The 13674-nt window shown below is 44.9% G+C and overlaps 1 protein-coding gene across 1 annotated transcript; it reads right to left on the bottom strand.

Moving 5' to 3' along the window:
- Positions 1-2591: 2591 nt before the first annotated feature.
- On the bottom strand, positions 2592-13183 carry LOC112845449 (uncharacterized). The gene is made up of 3 exons (XM_025904848.1): positions 13044-13183; positions 12118-12235; positions 2592-3239 (listed from the first exon to the last, which is right to left on the bottom strand). The coding sequence occupies exons 1-3, from the start codon at positions 13181-13183 to the stop codon at positions 2709-2711; spliced, it is 789 nt and encodes a 262-aa protein (XP_025760633.1). The 3' UTR covers positions 2592-2708.
- Positions 13184-13674: the final 491 nt, after the last annotated feature.

The following is a 13674-nucleotide window of genomic DNA, read 5'->3' as shown; positions in this document are numbered from 1 at the left end:
TATAACACCTGCCTTTTAAGGTAATAAACTTCAAGCTTCGGGATCGTTAAAAGCTAATAATTGACCCTCGTCACCAATCACTAAGTAGACTGAATTGGCGCAGGTCTCAAAAAGAGAGCAGAAGACACTTGGGCCTTCGCTCAGGCCTGCCACTAAATTAATAAGTGTATTGTAAGCATGCATGCAATTAACCTGCTATGTTCTCATCTTCCCTCAACATGTATCACCTGGACACTCTCACCAGTGAAGCTTAAAACCCTCTTGGATGGAACATCAACTCTAAACAAGCACAGTTATGCAATGTGTATAAAATAAACTCAACCTGTGAATAAAAAGGTCACTGTAATGACAAACATATTCAATGCATTATGAACCCCATAAGAAATATTACTGATAAAATAATACTGTAGAACATGTTATTAATGCATTTATCATAAGGCAGATTATACGTTTACAATAAAAGAATCTCTGAATCCCAACATTCCCTCTTTTGACATTCCAACAAGGAATGTCACCACACTTCATGTTGTATCACTCCCTGCCCCACTCTATGGGTTCTAAGTTCATCTGGTAGATGCCCTCAACCCAGCCAGGGTTAGCAACCCTCGCCATTACTCTTACCAACAATCCTCTGACACAAGGAATGATACAACACCCCACAATGACCAGTATCCCCAAAAATACACCCAAGGAGCATATCACTGACATTGCCACACCTTTCCATCGTCCGAACACGGATGTCATCCAGGACTCCAGCGGGTTTTCGATACCTGAGTGCTCATGCATAGTTTTAGACAAAGTTTTCAGGCCCTCCAGAGCTCGGGTTACTGAGCCATCTGGGGCAGTATTATTGGGAATAAAGGTGCAGCACATGTCTCCGAACATGGCACAGACACCTCCCTTCTCTGCCAGCAACATGTCAAGGGCCATTCGATTCTGCACGCCCATCAGCGAACTTGGACCCAATTGTTCTGCGAACCCCATCATGGCGTCTCTGGTTAGGTTAGAGAGTCTCAGCAGATTGTAATGAACATAGTTAATGCGATCAACATTCTTATTAGGCGTTATCCAAATTAATATACTCTCAAATCCTGCAGCTACCTGATTTACCAGCTTGTACTCATTAGGAACTCCCCTGGGCACTCCTATGGAGTCTATCCAGGTCGGCGAGTCCAAACGAGGATCATAAGCATGTGTACCCTGAGTCCCTCTTCTAGCCAAAATATGTCTCTTACGTCTTGCAGCTAAAGTACGTGTGTTGTGTTGTGGAATAGCCTTTACCTGATTCCCAATAAGCATAAGCGGAGCTCCCAATCGCACCATTGCACATGTCCCTACGCTTCCCAAAGGAACACGAGCCAACAGAGTGCTCTCCCCACAGTAATAATAGAGCCCACTTCTTGCCCATGTTCCAATTATTGTGTTTGGGTCGCTTACATTATTGGTGGTTCGTCCCTGGAGTGTGACAGCACACCAAGTTGGGTCGATCTCTCCCACCTTGTACTTTTCATTATCTGTAGAGAACTTAAAACATGTATAGTTATCTTGTTTTGGCATAAATGGTCCCACTGTTGTCTGCTTTGAAACGGGAGGGAAAAGCCTGGACAACAAAGTACAGTTGCCAGTGGTCACTGCACTTCTGGTTAACTGTAACATACACTCATAGCCCCACTTATCTTCTAAATGCAATGGGGCGGGCTCTGTAAACAAACGTGGCCTAGCTGCCGCACAGGCAACACAGTCAGATACATGTTGTTCTCTAGCATTTTGAGCCACCCAATCAAGCCAGAGGTTACTGTCCTTGAAACCGGTGGCCCGCTCAATCAAATCCTGCGGCTTCAATCTAGTGTAATCTGATGTCACAAGTAATTTCTCTTTTAGTTCCTGTTCCTTTTGAGCGACTGCCCCTGAGGTTATTGTTTGGTCAGCTAAAGTGATAATTGGTTCAACTAAGTTTACCCTAATTATCCCTGATGGATCTGTCCCTATGACATCCACCCCAATTACCAAATAGAACATACCTCCCGGGATCCCAGATTTTGGGAGCGTATCCCACGGTCCTAGGGAAAGAGTGACAGGGTTCTGGGAAACAGAATAATCCCTTTGAATGGCTATCCCCTTCAATCCCTGCGGCACGTCTGGCTGCCATCCTACTCCTGTCCAACCTACCACGTCTTGCCAAGCACACCACTGATCTGTTATATAGGTGTAAACGTGTTTCCCCCACGAGGGGCCCCAAACAGCCTTACGGAAGCATATCATGGGATGATTGCAAACCCATATATCATATGCTCTCCAGCTACTACTAGCTCCTGTACACTTAATAACGTCACACAAATCAAACGTGAAAGAGCTGGTAGACCCTTTAACATAATTCAACTCTATGCCATTATTCATGCTGAGACACTCATCACCTTTACCTGACACCTGGCGCTTTTGTCTTTTTACCGATCCCGTTTTAGGAACTGCAGTCTCAGGAAGTGCTGTGCTGGACTGGCCTCCGTGTTCAGACGAGTGGTTCGGAGTGCCCTGCAAAATATAAACAATAAACAACACAGCCATCGTTAATATCACAGTATACAATAGACATGTGGTTGTAAGAAACATTTTAATCAGTTTTTTCTCATTACGTGTCTCTGACTCGTGTGTCTGCATCATGTTAGGTAAACTTTGTGTTCTGGACTGAAACTCCCCTGCTTTTGGAGTTCTCAACTGGTCACTGCTCCTTTCTTCTGATGTGGCGACCTTCTCAGCTGCTGCTCTTCTCTCTTCGGCCTCCCAGGTAGACTACTGGTTGGCCCGTTGCACAGGTGAGAGGATTTATTTTGCCTCTGCTCGTTATCGTTGACACCTGTGTTTGATGTAGAGGAGTTTTCCTCTAGCAAGCTCTCGTGTGCTGGCGCACACTGCGACCAATGATACCAGGTATCGCCTTTCCCTTTCAGTTGAACTGCTGTAGTTGTCCTGGCAACGACCTCATAAGGACCCGTCCAGCGTGGCTCCTTCCACTTGCGTTTGATAACCTTTAGCCAGACCGCCTTCGCCTCTGGGGTCACCTGGTCCGCCACATGCAGTCCAGAAGTAACCTGTTTGGTGAAACTGGAGACAAGACACTTCAATTCATCCCAATATTCTGCATGAGACCTGTTACCTCTCGTGGTGTGTTCCGCTGGAACCTCTGTCCAAGGTGCTGGAAATGGCCTTCCCGTCTGCAACTCATGCGGGGTGAATCCTGTTGACTTATTAACAGAACATCTTATAGTCATTAGAGCAATTGGTAAAGCTGAAATCCAGTTTAACCCCGTCGCTGCGCAGATTTTAGATAACTTGTTTTTCAAATTCAGGTTCATTCTTTCTACCTTCCCTTGAGACTGAGGATGGTATACAGTCCCAAACCTGTGTTTTACTCCCAACATCTTCTCTACTTCCTCCAGGTCTCGATTTTTAAAGTGGGTTCCATTATCTGATCTAATGCGCCTTGGAAACCCATGCCTGGGGATATAATGATTGATTAAGCACTTAATCACGCTTTTGGCGTCCTCCTTTCGGGTGGGCCACGCTTCTGGCCACCCTGTCAAAGCATCTACACACACTAACAGATATCTGACTCCCCCTGGGCCCACATCAATCATATCAGTGTAATCAATCACAATTTCTTCTCCTGGCCTTTCTGGCAGGAGAAACTTACCTGGTTCTGGTTTTACCACTGGTTTTGGATTGTGAGCTCCACAAATTAAACATGTTTGGGCTTTTTCCTTTATCATAGCTGTTAGTCCTGGGTGCCACCAGTGACACAAATTTCTCTCCATCTGTGCCACTCCCACATGGCCAAGCCCATGTGCCTCAGTTATCTTCTGTCTGGCCAGTTTGTCAGTTAGGACTGGTCGTCCATCAACTCCTCTCCAAAGACCACCCTCTTTTCGCGCTCCTTTGCTCTGCCACACCTCTTTCTCCTCCAGAGAAGCCTCCTCTTGGGCCTGTCTGGCCTCCTCCAACATATTGATGCCTGCCTCCTCTTCAGCAATTACCTGCACCATTTGCTGTCGTCCTTTATAGCCTGCTGCTTCCTTTGCGGCTTCATCCGCTTTCTGATTTCCTCTTGCAACCATGGTATTTGCCTGAGAGTGTCCTTTACATTTGATAATGCTCACCTCACTTGGGTCGTGCAGGGCCCTCTCCAGTTCCTCCATTTCCTTCCTGTGGCAAATAGGAGCATTTGTTGCTGTTCGGAAGCCTGCTCTCTTCCACTGCTGGAGTTCCACGTGGGCTGCTCCAAAAGCATAGGCTGAATCAGTATAAATATTCACTCTTTTATCTTTGGCCAATCTCAAGGCCCTACTCAGTGCAATGACTTCTGCTCTCTGAGCAGACTGTTGTCCCTCAATTCTCCCTGCTTCTTTTACCTCAAATTCAGTTCCTTGTTTGCAGACTATAGCATAGCCTGCTTTCAGTCCCTCTTCATCCCGATGGCAGCAGCCATCTGTGAACCAATCCTCAGCTCCAGGAATAGGTTCTGCTTTTAAGTCTTCCCTGACTTTCCCTTCCAGTTCTGCTTTCTTAGTACAATCATGAGGTTCCCCTGCTCCCATTAAATCTGCCATATTAATTCCTTCATGTGTAAATGTCAGATTTGGAGCATCTAGAACTTTACTCAACCTCTGTTGTGCTAATGAGGTCATGGTGAACGCCTGCGAGTTCACATATGCCACCACACTATGTGTAGTCAGAACTTTTAGTGGGTGTTGTCTCACCACATGTGCTGTTTTCTGTATTATTTTGGCAACCCCTGCTGCATGCTGTGTGCATGTAGGATGCCTTGCTTCTGTTGGGCTCAATCTTATGCTGACATACATAAGTACCTGTCTTCCTCCCTCTTTTTTCTGAAACAACACACCATTTATTATTCCAAGTGTTTCAGAAATATCCAAGTAAAATGGCTCATCATAGTTAGGTGTGGCCAAATCTGAGGCCCTTGACAAGTCTTGTTTCAAAGAAATGAACGCGGCTTCAGTGTCGAGCGTCCATGGCAATTCAGCCTTAAGGTTTCGAACGCCCACCTGTTTAATCAGATCCCGTAAGGGAGCCGTCCTTCCTGCATAGTTTGGAATAAACTGTCTGCTGTAGCCCGTCAGGCCAAGAAAAGAAAGAAGTTCTTTTACCGTTCTTGGTTTTGGGTGTGTCAAAATTTGGTCTCTGTGTGCATTCATTAGTCCCAATGATTTATGGGCTATTACACGGCCCAGAAATGTGACTTCTGGTCGAACCAACTGTAGTTTCTCTTTACTTACTTTAAAGCCGCATTCAGACAGTCTTTTGAGCACTGTGAGTGATGCTGCCGTACAAGCCGCTGCTGAAGTAGCTGCGATAAGTAAGTCATCTACATACTGTATTAATGTGCACCCTTCAGGCAACTGACAGGGTGACAGGGCTTCTTTAAGCACCTGATTGAAAATGCCTGGGGACAGGGCAAAGCCTTGTGGCAAGCGTGTGTATCTAAACTGACGACCTCTGTATGTGAAAGAGAAAATGTCTCTGAGTGAATGATGTAATGGGAGACAAAAGAACGCGTTTGCTAGATCAATACATGTAAACCACTTTTGGTCGCAGGTTATTTCAGTTAAGGCTGTGTATGGATTAGGTACAGGCACCGTATCGGTACGTAGTATGGCATTAATAAGTCTTAAATCATGTGCCATACGGTACTTCCCTGTCCCATGTTTCTCCACCGGCAAAATTGGTGTGTTCCAAAGGGATTGCGAGGGCTCAAGCACTCCTGCTTTCAACAACCCTTCAATCGTCTCAGCGATCCCTTCTTCTGCTTCAGGCTTGTGTCTATATTGTGGTCGTGAGATTGGCGTGTCCGATTTCAGCTGGAACAAAACCGGCGCACAATGGGCTAAGCCAACATCAGTGGGTCCTGTAGACCACAGAGTGTCAGGCAATTTTGAAAGTTCTACCACTGCATCTGGATGATCTGTTCTCTCACTACCATGTATTCTTGATACTTGCTGATGCTCTAATATCACTGCGTCACTGGACACACATGTGATACGATATATTTTACATTTTGGTGCATAACAAACATCTGGAATTTGGGTGGGTTGCCACCAAGCGTTATCCAGCGCACGCCTCACCATCGTCCCCAACTCTTTGGCCTGGTGTCCCTCATGGACTGCCAATGTGATGTGTGGGGCCGAATCTGATCCCATGTTATACCAAGACAACTGTTCATCTGTTAATTTAACAACCGCTGCTACACCTTCTGGCCCCACATAAATATTTTGTGTTTGAACGTTCCAGGTCTGACCCTCAAGTTCAGACTGGAAGGCTTCTCGGTAAACATCATCATCATCCCTATCATAAAAGAGAGTGACATGGAATGGATCTCTAGGCGAGGAGTACACCGCAAGACTCATGATCCAGGGTCTCCACTGTTGATATTGTTCCAAAATGCCTTCTTCTACCAAGCGCCCCCAGTAAATGTCAGCAGGGGGTGGTTCACAGTTCTGCAGCAAGTATTGATTCTTTGAATTGATTTCCAGGCACGGTAGCGACATTCCACCGGGCAGAGAGACCGTCAGTCCATCCGCGGAACACATAATGGTGGCTCCCAGTTTGATGAGTAAATCTCGGCCCATCAAGTTCACAGGCACTTGTGGAGATACCACATATCGGTGCCTCAAAGTCTGTTTGCCCAGCTTGGTCAGAGCTGGGTCTGTGAGTGGCAGAGTCATTGGTATCCCAGAGAAACCCACAACACTGACAGTGTGGTTAGAGATGGTTGCACTATTTGGTGTCGTCCTCAAAGTTGAGTACGTTGCCCCAGTGTCCACCAGGAAGGGCAATTCTGCACCTTCCACTGTCATTGACAGCATAGGATCTGCCATTCCCCTGCTGCCTGGTTCCTGTGGGCTCCATCAGTACTGTTCCTCCCAGCTCCAGTCTCCCACTGGATACTGAGACCGCGGCGCAACTCTTGGATTGGGAGCTTGATGTCTGTCTTGGTAACCGCCTCTGCCTCTCTGAGTTCCCCATGCTTGGTAATCTCTTTGTTCATAGCTTCGAGGCAACTCACGGCATTCTCGAGCCCAGTGCCCCTCTCTTCCACATTGGTAACAGACATTCCATGAATTCGTTCTGGGATTCCCCGGACCACGAGCTCTAGGGTCTGGTCGCCAGAGTCCACCACGTCCCCTCTGTAAACGGTTGGCCCCCCGATTTCTACCTGTGCGTCTTTGCCTTGGTATTTCATGGTCACCAGGATAAGAACTGGGAGCACGCTCTGGTTGCTCGGGCGCTGGATCAACCTGGGGCTGAACCACCATCATAGGTTTACTACCCTCTTTCTCCTTTTTCCTAACACTAAAATTCTCACGAGCTTCATTCAACTGTAATTTTAACAGTTGCGCCTGTGCATCTTCTAACTCCTTCTTTTGTTTGTTTACCGTATCTTGTTCCAACAGTAACCGATGTGTTACATGCCGCTCCCACTGGGTGGAGTCTGCTACTGCAAAATCTGGGTTCTTTTCTAAATCAGTTGTTACTTTCTCTGGCAGCCCCTTCAAGACAGCGGCGCGGAACCAAGCTCTGTTCTCACCTTCTTGACCTGGATGTATGCCAGTTTGTGACATCCACTGTTCCTTAGCTTTTTCTAAAAATTCTCTGGGAGTGTCTTTTGGATCCCAAGTTATTTTTGGTATTGACCCTACATTTGGAGTTATGTATTTTTCACGAACCGCGTCAGCTAGCTTATCTTCTACTCTACTATATGGCACATCATTTGGAAGAGTGGTAGTCTTAGCAATTTCTTCCACATCAGCTAAACCTCCCGCAATCATCGTCCTTCCTGCGACGGCTCTAAAGTCTCCAAGGCCAAGCTCGTCTCCTTCTGTTAAGGTTCTTAACTTCCTTAACCAAGCTGCTCCTCCCTCTGTTATAGGGGGCAGCTGCTGAACTAGGGCCTCTAGATCCCTCATCTTGTATGAACGATACACTGGTTCCTGCTTTGCTCCACACATTAAGGGCATCTCCCATTCTAAGTTATCTAAGCTATTCTTAAAGTGCACCTCCTTTTCTTCAGGCTTCAACAAATTATATTTTCTAAACATAGACTGTCGTTTTTCTCGCCCTGCTATAGTCTTATCCTGGCTCACCGGCTTTTGTTTTGGTTTTTCCGTCCGATACACAGTTTTCTGTGATCGCAACTTCATTCCTGCCATTTTGGTATCTGGTTGAGCTTCACAACCTTCCACACAGTCTGGCTCATTCTCTTCCTCTATCTCATCTTCTTCATTAAAGACAGCCAAGTTTTCTTTCTTTACTCTCTCTTCTACTTTGATTACTCTTTGCAGAATTTCTGCCAGAGCATCTTTATCAGCTTGCACTTCTCCATAAACTTCCCCTATCCACTGAGGCTTTTCCATCCCAGCTGTCTTTACTGGCTGGGAATGTTCTTTTCTAGCTGGGGTAGGCAGTGGAGTAAACTCCAGCCTCCGAACCTCATCGGCTGGTGAGGCCGTCCCACCTGTTGAGGGGGTAACAGAGATTCCTTCTTTCAACTTTTCCTGACCGGTAGCTAAGTTCACACTTAGGTGATCCTCAGCTCCAGGTTCCCCTTGTGTTTTTAATGGATCAAACTCCATAAAATCTACAGACTTGGGAGATGAAGTTGAGGGTCCAGCTTTGGCTAAAGCTGCTTCTCCCATACCCATAGGCTGTACCGCCCTGGGCTGTGCACTAGGTGGCTGACCTGCTGCTGCTGCAGGAGTAATGTGTACAACATCTGCAAAACCTCCGATTACTGCACCCTGTTGTCCTTGTGGCCCTCTAATCTCTCCTCCTGCTAAAGACATTATGGGGAAAACATAAGGAGGGGGTGGAGCAGATGCCGCCTGAACGACCCAAGGATGGAACGGTTGCAAAGAGTCTACTGATGATTGAGATGGGTGTGGTGGCAATGTGTCTTCCGGTAATTCAGGAGAGGTGGGGAGAGGGTTGGAAGGCAGTGCTAGCTTCACATGCGCATGCTCCAGTTTCTCATTTGCTGTGTTTAGCAAATATATTTGTCCTTCCAGTTTCTTGTTTTCCTGCTGCAATTCCTGAAAAGATTTCATCAAGGTGCGCACCTGTTCTGCATTTTCTGGTTTCTTTTCCTGTTGTGAGAGAAGTGAACTTACCTCTTGAGCTTGAGCCTCATCCTCTTTCATCCAACCTGAAATCCCTTTACACATTATTATCCATTTACAGAGTTTTGCGTGAGTTTCCTTTAAGAGTTTTATTTCTGCTTTGGTGTGTCTGTTTATTGCATGTGTTAATGTTTCCTGCTGCAATTGCTGTAATCTCTTTGCACAGTTCTCCCTTTCTTCTTCAAAAATAAGATGAAGAGGTTGCCTATCCTGCAAAGTTCTTTGCTGAGCAGCACATAATTTCTCAACATGTTTCCTTACAGCCTTAAATTCTTTATCTGCTACTTTAGTTGTTTTTGTGCAAGCCATGTGGATGGCTTTGTTTAACTCTTCAAGCTGATCATTTAGTGGCTTATAGACTTTTTGTCCACTAGATGTCCCGGTTGAACTTTTCGCCATCTTGCTTTCAAAATGGCTGCTGTATGTGCCCGCCCTCGGAAGTTCCTTGACGTGACTTCCTATTTCTCTATCAGAAGCTCTGGGGCCAGAGAACAGACACTTCCTCCTTTCCGTCAGAAGTACGGTAGTCGGCCACCCAGACACTTCCTCTTTTATACCTGCTTGATATACACAGTGACCAACACGGGGCCAGACAGCACAGCTTTTATTTCACAAACTTCTTAGAACAGCCACAGTTTTCAACACTTTAAAATAAGCACCCAACCGGCTGCAATTCTTGCTTTAAACACCAAACACAATTAATCCCACCACTTTCTATGCCAAATTCTAGTTCGTGGTAGTTATAGACTAGGTCTCAGTAAAAAGAAGAAATGAAGGCTGAGCAAAATACTGCATAATTCTAAACTTCAACTATTTTAATATGAACAATATCAAAACACTTCTCTGCTCTTTCTACTTAAAGTCAAAATCACACTGTTCAATAAAACGGGGTGTTTTAAAATCAGTGAGGGGCATACAGCCTTATTTCTTACTCTTACAGGGGCCTACAGTGCGTATTTCTCTTCTTGTAAATAAGAAAATAAAAAGAAAAAATTGACTGCACCCAAATAGCTTCTTAACTGGCCAACTCACTCTCAAAAAGGGCAACAAGGTGTTGAACTAAATCTACACAACCCCGCAAAAACAGGGAAATCTGTGAGTCAACCAAAGCTGCCTGTACAACCAACTGGTGATCTGTATCCTCAGTCTCACAATATATATACAATTCCAAATATGTCAGCTCACCCACGAATGTTAAGTTGGCCGACACTGAAAAATAATGAATCATCTCCTTTCAATAGACTGAGATAATATAACACACCGATAACTCTTAACTAAACCAATATCTGGTGGTATGACTTTGATAAAAAAAAAAAAAAAAAAAAAAAACCCCAAGGGATTTTACTGGTACAGAAACTCAACTTTGGCCTTCAGAGGTGGATTCCCTCTCAGCCCTTTCAGTCAGCTCTCTAAACTGCCTTAAACAATAACCAAAAAACTCAGGGAGATACTCCTCAATCATAAATGCCGAGAGTATAAGGATATAATAATTATCCTGTGTTTCCCCCTGAGCTACACCTATCGCAAGGATTCCTTCGGGGAAATTAATCAACTCAAATCTTATAGACATACAATATACCATGCCTTGTTATCGGCAGGGAAATTAAGCCTCCTCCAATAATAAAATCTGCTTCTGAGGAGGCAAGAAACAACCACATAAGTTATTTCATAAATTCTCTCGGTATCTGCTGAGAGCAAAATAATATGACACAATATCAGTTATTGCTGAACCTCTCTTCTCTCTTCACTGTTCTGTTTCACCAGTTGGTCTAGGGCTTCTACTAAACACAAACAATTATCCAGAAAACTGGGGAACTCTATTTCAGTTAGACACACTGTTTTATAAAAATGATACTCTAAGCTGTCTCACAGCAAACAAACACCTCCACTTGCACCTGTGCCGGCTCGCCTTGGATTACTGGCGTCAGCAAAACGGTGAAAGTAAACCCAGTTATGTCTCTCTGATCTAATGTGAAAACTCCAGTGTCTGTCTCGCCCATTCAATACACAGATCCCTTCAAAACAATATTACAATTAAAAGGGGAAGTAACCGCACCCAAATTTTAACTGCGCACTTTTTCCCCAGCAAGAAAAGAACGGGAAAAGAGACTTTTACAGCCTCTCACACACCCGAGCTGCAGCCGGCTGGCACTTTAAATCATTTCAGACAGTTTCTTACGTCACAGTTTCCAGCTGTATGCGTGGGTCCCAACAACCCGGATATACACACCGCGGCTCGTCTTTAAGAGACGTCAACAGGTCCGCGAATTCTCCAGATATATCAACAGAAACACAGCTTTTCTTGGGCCACGGCGGGTCCACAAATCTTTGCTGACCACGGCGGGTCCACAGATCTTCACTGACCACGGCGGGTCCACAAATCTTCACTGACCACGGCGGGTCCACAAATGCACAGGTGATACTTTTAATCGTCTCTCATAACACACAATATCTCAATAACTCAAAAGTTTAGTTTCAGTTTCACTGCTCGGCTCGGCTTGCTGCAAAACCTCAAGCTCACGGCTGGCTTGAGTTTCTCTTATTTAAGTGTCTCCCTAACAATGATCCTCTGCGATCACCGGGGCTATGTCTGAGGCCACGAAATCTCAGCGGGCCCCCCCCCTAGTTTAATACCCAGGAAACGTCTTTCCCAGGGGTGGAGTTCTTCAGCTCCGTGACTTTTAAACACTTATAATCTCTTTATTCCTCTCTATTTCCTTAAAACAACATCTCTAGTTACTTTTAGCTCAGTACTGCTTTTTCCAAGGCGACCATGAATGCAACACTATCTTAAGTTTCACTTTCGTTGCAAACAACGATTTTTATTTCAAACAAAACTCAAAACAGAGATCTATGGATAACCACTTGACTACATATTTTAGAATTATGTCCCAATCCAGCACAATTTCCGTTTAAGAGGTTTGTGCCTTACCTTTTTATATGTGGGCCCAGTAGTAGTCAAGCGATCACCCCGTGACGTCTGCCGTCCGATCACCCGATCTGGTCTCAACCTCCGCCAACAACAAACACCTGTAGCTCTTTCTACTGGTCTTCAGGTTGCCCGCATCCTCCACCAAAATGAAGCGAGATCGATCAACTGGAGACCAAACAACAAACGACGGAGGCACCAGACGAATGCAATCAAACGATGAGTTTATTAACACAGGAGAGGCAACATCTGCATATGTCTTCCTCTGACAAAAATTCATCAAAAACTGGTTTTATACCATAGAACATTAACGCCCACACATACACGTCAATACAAGTCAAAAATACATAGTTGACAGACATGAGCGCATCTTATACATTTTAATAACTATAAACAGTCATATAACTTCTCTTTTCTATAACACCTGCCTTTTAAGGTAATAAACTTCAAGCTTCGGGATCGTTAAAAGCTAATAATTGACCCTCGTCACCAATCACTAAGTAGACTGAATTGGCGCAGGTCTCAAAAAGAGAGCAGAAGACACTTGGGCCTTTGCTCAGGCCTGCCACTAAATTAATAAGTGTATTGTAAGCATGCATGCAATTAACCTGCTATGTTCTCATCTTCCCTCAACATGTATCACCTGGACACTCTCACCAGTGAAGCTTAAAACCCTCTTGGATGGAACATCAACTCTAAACAAGCACAGTTATGCAATGTGTATAAAATAAACTCAACCTGTGAATAAAAAGGTCAATGTAATGACAAACATATTCAATGCATTATGAACCCCATAAGAAATATTACTGATAAAATAATACTGTAGAACATGTTATTAATGCATTTATCATAAGGCAGATTATACGTTTACAATAAAAGAATCTCTGAATCCCAACAAGGTGCAGCAGTTAGTGTACAGGGAGAAGAGCAGAGGAGAAAGAGCAGAGCCCTGAGGGGAGCCGGTGCTGATGGTTCGGGAGTCCGAGACATTCTTTCCCAGCCTCACATGCTGCTTCCTGTCCGTCAGGAAGTCAGTGATCCACCGGCAGATGGGATCAGGCACATTCATCTGGGAAAGCTTGCCCCTGTAGCTAAGCACTAATGTTCTAATCGAAGTAGCCGAAAATCTTCTGCAGTGTCTTCAACTACATCGTGGACCAGTTTAAAGATAGATGCTGAAAGGGCTGCTCTGGTAGCATGTGTGGAGTCTTTATAGCTAAAGTTGGAGACTGATAGAGAAGAAGCCGTACTTAAAGCATCCAATAATAATAAAAACCTTCATCATATGAAGCTGAACTTTACACATCATGGATGTTTCTTCTGTTTAGCACTTACAGCCATCTCCGGTCACTTTTTTTGAAGTTCCCTGCTGTTCCCCACTTGTCCTCTAGGTGGCCTCAGTGTGTTTCCCATTGCTCCGAGTCAACTGATGTCCTTGTCCAGCAGAGCGGCTGTTCCCCAATCTTTCATGGCTTCCTCTGATGTTTATAAAGTGTCCATATAAAGCAGACAAAGCAGTGATTTGCAGTCACTTGTGTCCATATTGAAGGTAAAATCCTA

Source organism: Oreochromis niloticus, unplaced genomic scaffold (genome assembly GCF_001858045.2).
Source record: "Oreochromis niloticus isolate F11D_XX unplaced genomic scaffold, O_niloticus_UMD_NMBU tig00007374_pilon, whole genome shotgun sequence".
NCBI classification, from domain to species: domain Eukaryota; kingdom Metazoa; phylum Chordata; class Actinopteri; order Cichliformes; family Cichlidae; genus Oreochromis; species Oreochromis niloticus.
This window is presented reverse-complemented; position numbering and strand designations above follow the sequence as displayed.